The sequence below is a fragment of the Drosophila gunungcola genome, chromosome 3R (genome assembly GCF_025200985.1).
Source record: "Drosophila gunungcola strain Sukarami chromosome 3R, Dgunungcola_SK_2, whole genome shotgun sequence".
In the NCBI taxonomy this organism is placed as follows: Eukaryota; Metazoa; Arthropoda; class Insecta; order Diptera; family Drosophilidae; genus Drosophila; species Drosophila gunungcola.
The window spans coordinates 349,007-361,907 of record NC_069139.1 but is presented as its reverse complement, the minus strand read 5'-3'; the positions used below and the strand labels follow the sequence as shown (position 1 = coordinate 361,907).

Genomic DNA, 12,901 nt, shown 5'->3' with positions numbered 1-12,901 from the left:
GTGTGGCTAGTATTGCTAATGCTGTGCTGCCAACTCTCTCCTACGGCACTCGTGCGTTTCCTTGAGCAATTTGCAACAGCAACAGATGCCTGACATTCATTGCCTAGACCCACTCGCAAATGTGGTTAAAGCGAGTGTTCCTTCTTGGCCGGTCGAATTACGTATACGGGCCAGGCCAAGATTGCGGTGGCCACAGCTTCCTGCAGCCAAACAGAGAGGCCCGCAGAAAACCGCAATGGACGGATCGGGCGGCAGAGACAATTTCCTTGGCCAGAAGAAAAGCTAGGCTGGGCATGAATACCCATTTAAGTGCTTTCCCAGGCGGCGATCCTGAGAACTTGGTCTGCCGACAGGTGAGGCTTTGTCTTCGGCTTCCCACTTACCAAAAACAGAGGAGCAGGAAAATGGAAATGGAAAATGTAAAGGCAGGGAAAACGACGCCGACCTCGCAAAGCCCTTCATTAACCGAACGTCACCTCCTCTGAAATGAGTCGGGCATTCAACTCTCTGGCCGTCTACCATCCACCATCCATCCACCCATCCGGACCGACATTTCACACAATATTTTCCTATATTTCTGCGCGGTCTTTTGCTCTGTTTTTCCTGCTGTGGCTGAGGCCGTTTTTCCTGCACTCCACTTCTTGCTCTTGATCGCATTTGCGCATGCGCACCATTTTTCCCGTAACAATACAAAGGCCAAAGAAGACACAGACCTGCAAAAAATGAGGAAAGAAAGAAAAAGACTGCAGTTCAAGTGCCTTTCTCCGCCGTCACTTGGAAGTTTGAGAGGGCCGGCCAAGAATGGATCAAGCTCCAGTCCCAGTTGCAGTACGAGTCCCCGACCAAAAGCAAAACCAAGACCCCTTCCCATCCCCAGACCTACTTCTCAAAAAGACGAACTTTTTATGCGCGTTATGAAGTGAAGAAGCCTCATTTAACATTATTCGCAGCACGAAGTCGCCATTCACAATGAGAGTTGACAAATTCCTTCATTATGAGAACTGGAGGGGAAACTAACATGTAGATTACAGGGCCAAAGATTGGAAAGAGATTTCTGGCAATCCTTAAAACCCAAATATTACCTAAATGCATGTAAAAAGTGCAGAAAACTTTAAGCTCAAAACTTTTTCTATATCATTTTAATTTGGGTCTATCAATAAAAAGCACTTCCCAAGAAGAGGTTAGTTTGTGCAACTTATTTGTTGGATTCATTTTTCTATATTGATTATGAGCCAAAATCGTTTATACACGTATAAAATTTAGGCTGTTGGCTTTTCCATGTTTATTTATTTTCTCATTTATACTTTTCCGCAATGCAAGAGCCACTGGGTTAAGATAACTCCCGTCGGTCTGTCAGTTAGTTCACATCATTCCTTGCTCCAATTTCAGGCCACTTCGGGGCCTCGAGGTTTCCACTCCCCTGCCAAATATCGAAACTGTACGCAAGCTCGAAAGTAAAACACAACCAAAAATATCCCAAGGAAACAAACCAAAACCCGAAAAAACCGAAGACTCAAAAATGGAACCCCCATTTCAAAACGACACAAGTAACGAAAGAAGCGAAGAAGCGATGGTGACGAGGACGAAAGGATTGCGTCAAAAGGCAATATACACAAATACTCATACAAAGGCGGACTGGATAAACATATCTCTCAGATGCGATGTATCCCTTTTTTCTTGGGATCTGCGAGGTCCAAGAGGTAGAGGAGTGCGAGAGACCGCAGCGGAGCAAACTGGTTTCACCAGATTCCAATTTCAAGGAGCGGCTGAGGACTGAGGACTGTTGCCTTTTCAGTGAGGACTGAATCAAACTGAATCTGAATCCGACGACTGTGAGTGGCATACAAAGCGCCCGAGAACCAGTTTAATCCTCTCGCCCGATGAGTTGGCGTAAAAGCAATTTTAATGTCCTGCTACCCAGTCCATAAAGTCATGAATAATCGCCAATCGTACGTGTGTGTAGGATGGAGGACTCGAGTCCCCAGAAAATCTCCAGCCCCTCCATTCCCCTCGGTTTGGTGATTTGTTTGTTCTCCTTCCATCGGTTGACTCTTGTTCGTATGTGTGGAGTGGACTCTGGCCGATCCTTTCGAGCCACTCTTTGTGGTGACTGTACTTGGGGTGCTTTGGGACATCAAGAGGAAGGGTGTTTCTTAAAGGAGAGCTCAATGATTGATGTTTTGCAATTTTAAACACAGGGTCGCTGGGTTAAATTCATTTACAAATTCAAAGAGTTGGCTTTAATGAATTTGATAAAATCCAAATAAAAGATTATGCAAAGAAAAATTTTTTTGGAAATATGTTTTTCAATTTAAAAATTTCTACTTGAAATTGAAAAACGTTTGTATTTTCAATTAAAATTTCAATTAGAATCAAAAAGAAATTAACTTTAATTTTGTTTATCTTAAGACAAAACTTCTTTTAAGCAATGTTGGTGTATTCCTTTATATAATATTTATCCAAAATTTGATCAAGATCTTTGTAGATAAATAGTTTAAAAGTAAAAAGAACCGCTGAAAGTCAGGCTGAATAACCTTTAGCTTAAGTTAGCCACGTTTGTCTACACCGTACAACAAATAAATTAATATTAAATAATGTGAGATATATCCTCTTAACTTTTCTCAAGCTGGTAAAAAACTTTTCACTTTTCACTTTTAAAAACCACATCAACACATCCGAAACCCATTCGTTTGATCGGCTCTCCGTTCGCGACTGTACCGCATGAAAATGTGATCCCCTAGTGCCCAGAAATGTCATGGACTCAGCAAAAAACGCTGGCTGCCCCTGGGTGATTCCTTGAAAAATCCTTTACAGATAAACACAAGTGCACTTCAGTTTCCAAATCCAGCGAAAAGTCAAAAGGGGCAGAGAAGAAGAAATTACCCCAGCTGAAGATCAAATATACATTTGAGTAAACAAGCCGAGCATTCCGACGAAAAAAAAAAAATGAGGAGCGAAAGGGATACATACCCCTGCCCCCAAATGGAACCAAGGCAGGCAGCCTTGGGACGCTGGCAGCGATTATGATGACGGCGATGTTTACATTTCCCCACACGAAGTTAAATCCAAAGCCCCAACTTAAACCGATCCGAATCGCGCTGGAACCCTTGAGAACTCCTGCGTGGCTCCTTTGGGCAGAGACAACTTCAGCATGAGGCAACAACGACCACATTCCGTATCCAGCTGGGCGGAGAAGCCGGCAGAGATCACCAAAGATCAAGTGAAGGGTGGCAACAAGAAAAGTCTAAAGAAAAAGGATTGTGTGACGCTGCCTCCGTTGCATTTGCAGTCGCAGTCGACGGTGGCAGAGGCGGAGGCATAGGCAGTGCTCTGCCCCAAGAGGTGAAGCTGGTTCATTGAACTCGGCCAGGCAACTCCTCAAAGAGAGGAACATGCAATAGAGATGCCAGCAGCCCATTTCCTGAAAGGATAAATAGAGTTGAAATAACGAGAAGAAATGTAAGGCAAACACATAACATTTCAATTCAATTCTGAATATTGATAAAAAAACCATCCTCTTAAAAAAATACGAAAACCATAATAGCATTTGGGTAAGGTGCGAGACAATAAAATGCTTTGTTTCTTAGGGGAAAATCATATTTTTGCACATGGTGTATTCAATAAGGACAGATCCGATATTGATTAATTAAAACTAACAATTCAATAAACTGTTTTTTATTGAGCGAAAAAATAATGTTTTTTTCATGGCAGTGTTTATAGTGGATCCAATAAGGACAGATCAGGCGGGAAAACGTCCGACCCAACAGCACTGACTAGGGGTGTCTGGGGAGACGATTTTTGCTCTTGGGATAGGACAACGACAACTGCGCGCCTGCCTTGAGTGTGTATTTGTGTGAGCGGCCAAGGAGTTTTTCCTGCTTTTCTTGTCGCATCCTACAGTAAACAGGGACTGGAGAAAGATCGGCTTTATTATTACAGCTATTTGGGCGGCAGCGGCAAGAGGAAGCGGCGTTGTCGATGATGGGCCTTATAATCCTCCGCTCGCTTAGCTGCATTCGCCGGCATGCTGGCATTTTCCAAGTAAAAATAGAAAATAGATGTAATGCAATTTGCCTGGCAGTATTCGGTATGTGTGTGTGTGTATCTGTCGGCAATTTGTGGATAGACAAAGGAACAGGAATTCTCTCCTAAAGAGCAGTCTCCTTACCTGACTGTTTTGCATAAAAATAGAGGCGGAAAATATTGGAGTCTATTTCTATTTTAAGGCAAGATCATGTGATTGGAATTCTAATGGTAAATTAATTGAAACGGAGGGAAAAATTCTTCGTTCCCTCCTTGAATCTCGAACAAACAATTTATCACTCATGCTTCAATAGGCGCACACAAGGTTCGCGAGCATCAAAAGTTAAGCGTTTAATTGATTTTTTGCTGCCCATGTGGGAACTTTCAATCCAGTAATTGTCCTTGAAGCAAGGAGCTGCCTGCGATCTGCGGGCGATGTAAAGAAATCGTAATGTAGATTGACAAACCCCTGCAACGCTATGCAGGAGTACACAAATAGTGGCAACGAACCAAACTTACCCCCGAAATAGGGGAAGGTCACACAGCCATCACCACCCCCGGGGAGGACCCACATGTAGCCTTAAGTGCCCCGATTCTGCGACCGAAAATAGACCGCCAGCATTCGACCAGAAGGAGCTACTGATCACACATTTTGCTGAAATATAAAACATAATTGGGGATTGAAAAATATGTCCATCGTGCTTTGTCAGCAAAGTCATTCAAACATGTATTTTTTTACACCTTTTTCCCAATTTAAATACTTAATACCACGGGATTGGCAAAGTCCACATTCAAAACAAAAATATTTGCTTTGCAGAAGTATATTTAAATATCGATCACCATGTATTAACAGAGCACTTTTTTTGTCTGGATGATTCTCCCTTAACTTTTGAAAATTATGAAAATTTGTAAAATGAATAAAGAGTTCCCTCCTTTTCTTCGAGTGCCAACTAATCTTTTCAACCCCCGAACTATGTTTATGTTTAGTAACCGCTTAACAGATTTTTATCTCGCGGCGCACAAATTACTCAACACCAACTAAAGGCAAAATTAAGATTCCTGCGGGATCATATTCCTTAAGCAGGGCGTTGGCGTGGGCGTGTCCTGTTTGCTATTCCTGGAACACACGCGCATATCGCAGCACGCACATCTCGAGGATCAGCATTCGGTCCACGTGAGTGGCGAGCGTCCTTTTGGCCTCATCAGCCTCATTGTTTGCTATTCATTGACTTTTAGCCTTTTTTGCCCTTTTCTCCCTGCATTATGTACGCTATCTACAGGCCTTTTTCCCATCTTCTTTCCCTTTGTCTACCGAGTCATTGTTTGCCGTTTTCTTTGTTCTTTTCCATTTTTTCTTCAGGTTATTTCTTGGGAGCATTGAACTTCGGTCGAGGATCGCTTCAACCCGAAGACTGTTTATAATAAGATGAACAAATTGATGAGCGATTTTTCGGGTTATTCGGGGTAGCTCGTTGGGTAAAAATAGGGGTTGAACATGTCACTGCAAACGAATCGCAGTGCTTAATTCATAAAGCTAAATCCTTAACCTTTGTAAACATTAATAATTATAATTTGTTAGACAAAAAACGTACTACTATTGTGTTATATCTCACCATATTTACTTTCAAAATCCTGTTTTTAAAGTGTTTTGAGGAATTTAATTCAATTTATTGCCACCACCCTTTGCATAAAATCCTATTGATCCTGCCCTTATGCAGGAATCGACTTCCGAATCGGTAGCGCTCGCGATCCTGCATAATTTCCAGATTCCGACATGCTGCCGGACGCGTGTTTGCCAGTGATTACTTTTATTTTTCGGTGGCGGAACTTCTAGAATTAAATTTTCCATCGACCTCAATTAAGGCAATCAAGCCGAGGGATCCTTTTTACCCGCAGAATTCACAAATTACACAACAGCTTGTTCAAGTTCTTAATTGAACGTAATTGGGGGTTGATCCTGCTGAGAGGCCTTTGTGTGAGAGATTTCCCATGGCAACTATTGCAGCTAGAAGAAATCGAGCATTGAACCCTTTCACCCAGAAGAAAATGCGAGAAAAACGAGAGACAAAGAAAGAGAAAGAGAAAGAGGAGTCGGGATGCACTTGGCTACCACTTGGCGGACTCCTCATGCACCCATTTCCATTCCCACTCACATGCACTTTTTGCCCGGCCCCCTTCCGTAATTTCCCCATTTTCCTATTTCCCCATTTCCCTGCCCATCGGGAGATTCCCTCAATTCCGTTCCGAGCGACTGCTAATGGATTCTATGCGGCGCTCTTCTGCCTTCTCCTTGCTTTATCACTTGTCCACTTCACCAGTACCATTTCGTAAACAACCAGCACAACTTTACACTCAAAGAAAAGATAATGATTTTGTTGATATATTCCTTTAACTATAAAAATATATATACTTTCTTATGAAAAAACATAAAATGATTCTTCTGTTTAAAGCACTAAATGATTTAACAATTATTGCATAAATGTGACTACAATTGCTTGGTCAGAGTTTAAGATAACTCATTAACTTTTTCTTCCGATATATACATAAAGTGAATAAACTCAAGTTTATTTCTTAAAACCTAAATAATAATTATAATTTTAATTTAAAAGAAAAGAATTTCTTCAAATGCTCCTGACACCGATTTCCATTCCTTGGCGAATGCACTTTGCCGGCCGCAAAGGTTTGTTTTTCTTTTGCCTTTTGCACCCTGACCTATCGCACGTAGCTCTCCTGCTTTTCCCGTGGCCGAGGAAAAACTCTGCCTCCTTCTTCCGCCCCTCTCCTCCCGGCCGACATTTCCCATTGCCTGCTACATTGCATTATTTACGCTCGCCGCCTGGTCTTGTGATAAGCCTCTGCGGGTCTTCCGCCCCTCGGCGGTCCGGGAGGATTTTAGAGTCATCGCCGGACAATGTCCCAGACTTGCGACCCTCGGTTTTCGCCTCCCCGCCGCTGATAAGAGACCTCGACCACGGGGACTTGGTCAACGCCCCCAGAAAAACGCACTGATAGTGGAGCAATTATTCAGACGTTCCTTTTTAGGACAAAGGTCCATTTATCAGCTCAAATATTTAACGATACGTCCAATATTTATCTATTTTTTATGATTTTATCAAGGGACTGATAGTGAATCGATTAACGCCAGGATGTGCGTATACATCAATTTTTTTTGCCTTGAACACTGAGGCAATAAGCTTGTTATTTGGAGATTGGTATAGAATTCAAAGTAAAAAACAAAAAAAATCAATTTTAAATGAATTTGAGCAGAAAGAATTCTATCAATTTTGATTCGAAACTAGGCAAGTTTATGAGATGGAATCATAATTTCTAATCTTCCTTTCGTAAACAAAAACATTGATTTTTCCACTGCAGATAAAAACTTACGGATACAGCCATATAGCTCCTGGCAGCGATAAGAATGGGTCTGTCCATGTTCCAGGACGCTTATCGAGTGTTGGTTTGCCTTATCGATGAGGCAGCTACGATTAATACTATGACCAACAGGACTCATTCCCATTCTCCCTCCTTTTCCGCCGATAAGGAGGCAATATCATTATCAGATATCGATGTCGGAGTTTTTTCTTCGGCTCGGCATGGCACTGTGTTTTTTCCACATATGGCACTATCGGAACTGTCTTCACCTTGGCCAAGTGTTACCTTGTCTAAAACGTGAGCGTTGGCAAACTGCTCCAATTATTTGCGAAATTCGCTTCGCTTGATTTTGGATATGGACAAAATGTATGTCTCATGAGTGCGCTTGAAGCGCTGCTGTTGCAACATTCGAGGCATTTCTTGCTAACTCAGTAAACGTGAAACGGAGAAGCCAAGAACAGGCCCCCAAGAATACCCCCGTATCTTGGATGTGTGTCCAAGAACCCCCGAATAAATTAGGTCATCGGTTGTAGCTGTGACAATTTCGCGAAACGCATAAGAAACGTACTGCGACAGCAGAAAACTTGAAAAATGACAATGCGCCGAGAATGTCGTGTTTTAGAAAATGCTATTTCTCCTACCCTTCTTTATTGTGGAAAATAAATTTAAAGCAAAAACCCAATTATGAGTCTAGATTTTTTGTTTTTTCCGGCATATAGCCAATGTTCTTTTTCTAAATCTTTTACAATAGAAACTGGATCATGATTAGACCCACTGGGACACAAAAACCCAAGATAGCAGTCAACGGGTCCTTTCCTGCCTGAGTTGTCGGTCCGTAAGGCAGTTCATCGCAATCTTCTCCGCTGCCTTCGTCGAAACCCTCCAAAACGACTCCGCCACCCTGATTGTCATCAAATCCTTCTTCTCGTTTGGGTTGCAGGACAATTCTCTCTTCGGAGTTTTCAAAACTGCGCAAAGGCTTCAGCGGTTCGCCATACCTGCTCATCAGCAAATTTGAACGGAAATTCAAGGATACTTGATGGTGAGCGGGCAAAGGAACCGCTTGGACAACAACTACGACCAGAACCTGGACAGCCGAAAGGTAATGGCTAAGCCAGGGGAATATATTTTAACATAGAACTAACTTACAATGAACAAGAAACCAATAACAAGCCGCCCCTCATAACTTAAGCCCATCGACCTTAAATTTTAAACGATCATTTTTGACCCTGACAAATCGTTGACAGATAAATAAAAGTAATGTGTTACTAAATGAAAAACCTTGATGCATTTTATTTCTGACATTTTGGTCAAAGGTTTTAAAGAGAGATTTATTAAGCTCTGCTAATGAAGGCTCCCGAATTCCCGTAAAGCATTTAATAATTGCTACCGATATGGAATGAACAAAATGGATCGCCCGAAACAGATGAAATTGTGGATAAGTTTCCATAGCCAGCGTCTAAAAAAAGGCGGAGACCGGGCAGAAATCCACCCATGGATCTCACTTTACGCATACCACCATAGTCCTCATCGGGCTCTGGAGCTAGTATTTTGAATGGGGGAGTTACTTCTACCGTTTCCCTGGATTCCCCTGTTAATGGGTTTGCAGAGGATTCCAGAAGGTCCTGCAAAAAGACTTTTGAACAATTAGGATGTGAAACTCATTGATTATTTGATTTCACCATCTCTGTAAGTTGTTCGTTGGGATAACAACATTGACGAGATGTGAGACGCTTCCAGGTGCAAGACCAAGAAAAGACTACCATAAGGAGCCTATAGGTTTGGCTGACTTATTACCTGTACTTAGGAGTAAGCAAAAAATAAAAAAACAGTCCCCCAACATAATACAATTTTCTACAAACAATTTTAAACACTCCAAATTTTATTTATTATTTTTTACAATACTATAGGGTCCGTTTTCGTAAAATTATAACCTTAAATGCGAAGAGATTAAAAATGCAAAGCTATACATAAACATAAACATAAAAACATATGAGTAGAACGATAAAGTCAAATTAGAATGGCTAGGTGAGCAGTAAGGGTAGTGTTAGTGGCTCAACCCTGATCCTAGCTTATTTTTAATAACTTTTTGCATCGGCTTGCAATGGCGCAGCGAAGGCATAATGGTCGAGCAAAAGCTTCCAAAAGTAACTGGAACTGGGTAACCGACTAACTCGCACACACTCGCAAGTCAGCCACTTGGCCAGCACACAGAGCCACTTGGTTAAAATGATCGGCTCAAGGTCATCACGCCACACAAAAAGAAACAAAACGCAGACGGAGAAAAATACTGCAAATCTCTTGACGTCTAACTGCAGCCAAAGTCGCACTTGCAGTCGACGTTCGGTGGCCTCGAATCTCGAGTCCACTGCAGCAGAAACACAAACAACTAGCCAGTAGATACACCAACAACCCAACAGCGACATCAGCTCCCAGCGGGGCAACAACAAAAGCGGGATTACGAAATCACGAGCCATTTGAATTGAATGAGCCACGCAGATCGTGGGTTTCTCGGGGTAGGTTGCGAGGTAGGGAGTTGTGCCCAAAGCAAGGCTCATATACGGAGAAAAAAATATGTTAGCGATTGGTTGTAGCTTTTAGGTACCATTATGTTAAGATTTTATAGTAATATCGATTTTTGGGTAACTGCGGTTTTGACATTGAAATACATCATCGATGATTCGTCAATAAGTATCAATACGGTAGAATAATTTATTAACCATTTATTATACAAAAAGATACTATTTAATGTTAGTTGTTTATATATATACGTTTTTAAGGAATTATTTCCCAAGCAGAAAGCGAATTCTTGTTAATATCTAAAATTGTTTGATTAATACCGAAAATTTCAGTAAGAATTGTATTATTTTTTTCTCTGCATTAGATGAAGTTATAAAGTCACAAGCACTCTCAAACTCGCACAGAAACAGCCAACACATAGGCACCGAAAGCTTGACGCTGAAAAATTCACACAGTGTTTCAATTGCACTTCACAAGGGAACCCCTGTGTATCTGCGAGATACATCTCTCCATCGTTACAAAATTGTAAGACTTCCCATCTCCCTCCCCATGTCTACCCCTCTCTCTCCGTTTCCTCCTGCTAGTCCTACATACAAATCGATGGAATGCTAGTTGTACACTGATCAAATAAACCGCAAAACTGCCCATGCCCAAAGCCAGCTAAGATCATCAACAGGCATCATCAGCATCATCAACAACATCAACATCATCAGCAGCAGCTGGTAAAGCAGCAAATGAAACTGATTTCTAATATCAGAACATAAAATGCCCTTTTTGCTACATAAATACATAAATACGATTCCAAATTTGAAATCAGCACATAAAGCCCATTCCAGGTGACTAGTTTTAAAAATGTCATGAAAATAAATAAAATATAAACATTTTAAATTAACTTATTTAAGCAATGAGTCATATAATCACTACCTTCTAGAGGAGAATAATGATACCCTTTGGCGAGGGTATGGCAACTTTGTCGCTTTGTGGGCGGCTTCAAAGTTGCCGTTCACTTGCAATTGCGATCCGATGGTGGGCGGCGTGGTGCGGCTCTTCTGGACTTCCGATGGTGGATGTTGATGGTGACTTGGTGGACTGGTGGCGTGCCTTGGTGGCATTTGGTGTCATTCGAAGTTAATTGCTGGGAACGAGCGGCAGAGGCCGCCGTACCTCGGTCTTAGCTCTGGCCGGATTTGTGTCAACTCTTAAGGTTAACCTCGTAATTATGATTGTAGCTGCCTGCTGGTGTCTTCGGTTTTCTTTGACTCTGTTGTCGTCCATTTCGGCAATTCGAGACTATTAGAGGTAGAGGCTGGGTATTTAACCCAACATGTCAAAATTTTTCTTTTATTAAATTTATATTTAAATTTTTAGTTATTTATCTTTCTTTTTTTACCCTCAAAATAAGCATTACAATTCTTTTATGATTTTGTCTGTTTAAGAGTGTTTACATAAATTTATTTTTATGAAAAATAGTGTAATCCGTTTTTTTAATAATCAAGTTTAAAAGTTTGCACCATAACGAGTACAACAAAATAACTTTGTAATAACCTACCTACCTTAATATACCTCAAGTAAGTTTAGTTAAATGTTAATGGAATTTATCAGTCTAAAGTTTGGAAGGTAGTTGGAGGGGATCACTCGCTAAAAGCCGGCCAAATAAAAAATAGAAAATAGAAATCAAAAGCATTTAACAGCATCGAGAACCCGAAAAAGTAAAGATGCTGTCGTTGAGAAAACTTTTTAATCTTTCCACGTTTCCCATTTCTTCAGCTTTTTTTCCCCTTCTTACCACGTTTTCCCTTCGCGCCGCACTACAAAGCACCCTTTTTGGAGTCAACTTTTCTTTGTAAATCCAAGCCCGCTGGCGTTCCTCGATCGGTGGCTCTGGAGTGTGAGAAAATGAGAAAATCAAGGCAGCAACAGATGCATAGATACTCAGATTTAGACAAAGATGGAACGCTCTTGCTGTCCCGCTCAGTAAGTGGTTCCGCCTGTGTCAGGGTCCCGCCAGAGCTGGAAAAAAGGGCACGCCAAGCTCAGATTGTGTCTTTGTGTGCGGAGCGAGGATCCCTATATGAAAAGCAAAGCTGGAAATTCGAGTAACAGATTTCGAAACGTCGCCAGCTCAACTTTCGTTTCGATTATGAAATCAAAACCAAAAGAGTGGGCTAAAGAAAGGGTTTCCTTTTTGCTTTGGAGATTTCCCTGGGAAGACTGGCGAAGAATTCAGGTCAAGCAAGTTTAGGGATTTCTCTGTAGAATCTGGGGAGAATCCCTGGCCTGGTATTTCAAAGTATATACACAAATACGACATTAACCAGGCAAGAGAGGCAGCGCTTAATTATTCAAATGTTATGCGCAATTTAACTCTTGTTGGTGTGGTTTACGATTTTGTTTTTGTCCGTTTTATTCAACTGCCATTCGATTTTGTTTGGTGGCGACTCCTTGATGGGCAAGTTGGCCAAGTGGAAAACCAGTTTCAGAATCGGCCAAAACCCAAATAGCAGCCACCATCATCGTATTAGAGAATCCCACGCAGAACGCGTTTCACTCACTCAACTTTGGCTAACGTAGTGCACGACTTTGGTCTAATAAAACCAAAACACACACACGTCTATGCAGACGCACACATGGTTAGAAGAAAACCCCCACGCAAAGGCATCTCCGAAGGTTGAAAAGCCCAGAGAATACACAGGAAAAAACGAAGAATATTGTTTACATTTTCTTTTTCTTTTGGATGGAATGTTAAAATAAAGAAAATAGTAATTTAAATCATATTATTATGATAATAATTGCTTACATCAAAATAAGAATTTTATCTAACCACATACGATTGAACTTTGACTATTTGCAGTAAATCTACGTGGCGTTTAAATTGTTCAAGAAGAATGACGCTTATATAGGATATAAAAACAATGTTTTTTGCTTTGTGCTTAAGAGCGAGAAAACAAAGTTGCCTTCGCTTTGTGGAGAGTTTATTAATTAAAAG

General features: G+C 41.3%; 2 protein-coding genes across 2 annotated transcripts in view; both read right to left on the bottom strand.

The window, feature by feature from the left end:
• Positions 1 to 12,901, bottom strand: part of LOC128266380 (clavesin-2) — a 50,065-nt gene that overhangs the window by 21,123 nt on the left and 16,041 nt on the right. The window lies entirely within an intron of this gene.
• Positions 8,119 to 8,680, bottom strand: LOC128266386 (uncharacterized). The gene is made up of 2 exons (XM_053002878.1): positions 8,545 to 8,680; positions 8,119 to 8,482 (listed from the first exon to the last, which is right to left on the bottom strand). The coding sequence occupies exons 1-2, from the start codon at positions 8,590 to 8,592 to the stop codon at positions 8,138 to 8,140; spliced, it is 393 nt and encodes a 130-aa protein (XP_052858838.1). The 5' UTR covers positions 8,593 to 8,680; the 3' UTR covers positions 8,119 to 8,137.

Bases quoted from the DNA above. Each gene is read 5' to 3' on its own strand.
- LOC128266386 (XM_053002878.1), bottom strand. From the start codon at position 8,592: ATGGGCTTAAGTTATGAGGGGCGGCTTGTTATTGGTTTCTTGTTCATT. The intron at 8,483-8,544 runs GTAAGTTAGTTC...TCGGCTGTCCAG, and splicing joins TTATTGGTTTCTTGTTCATT to GTTCTGGTCGTAGTTGTTGT.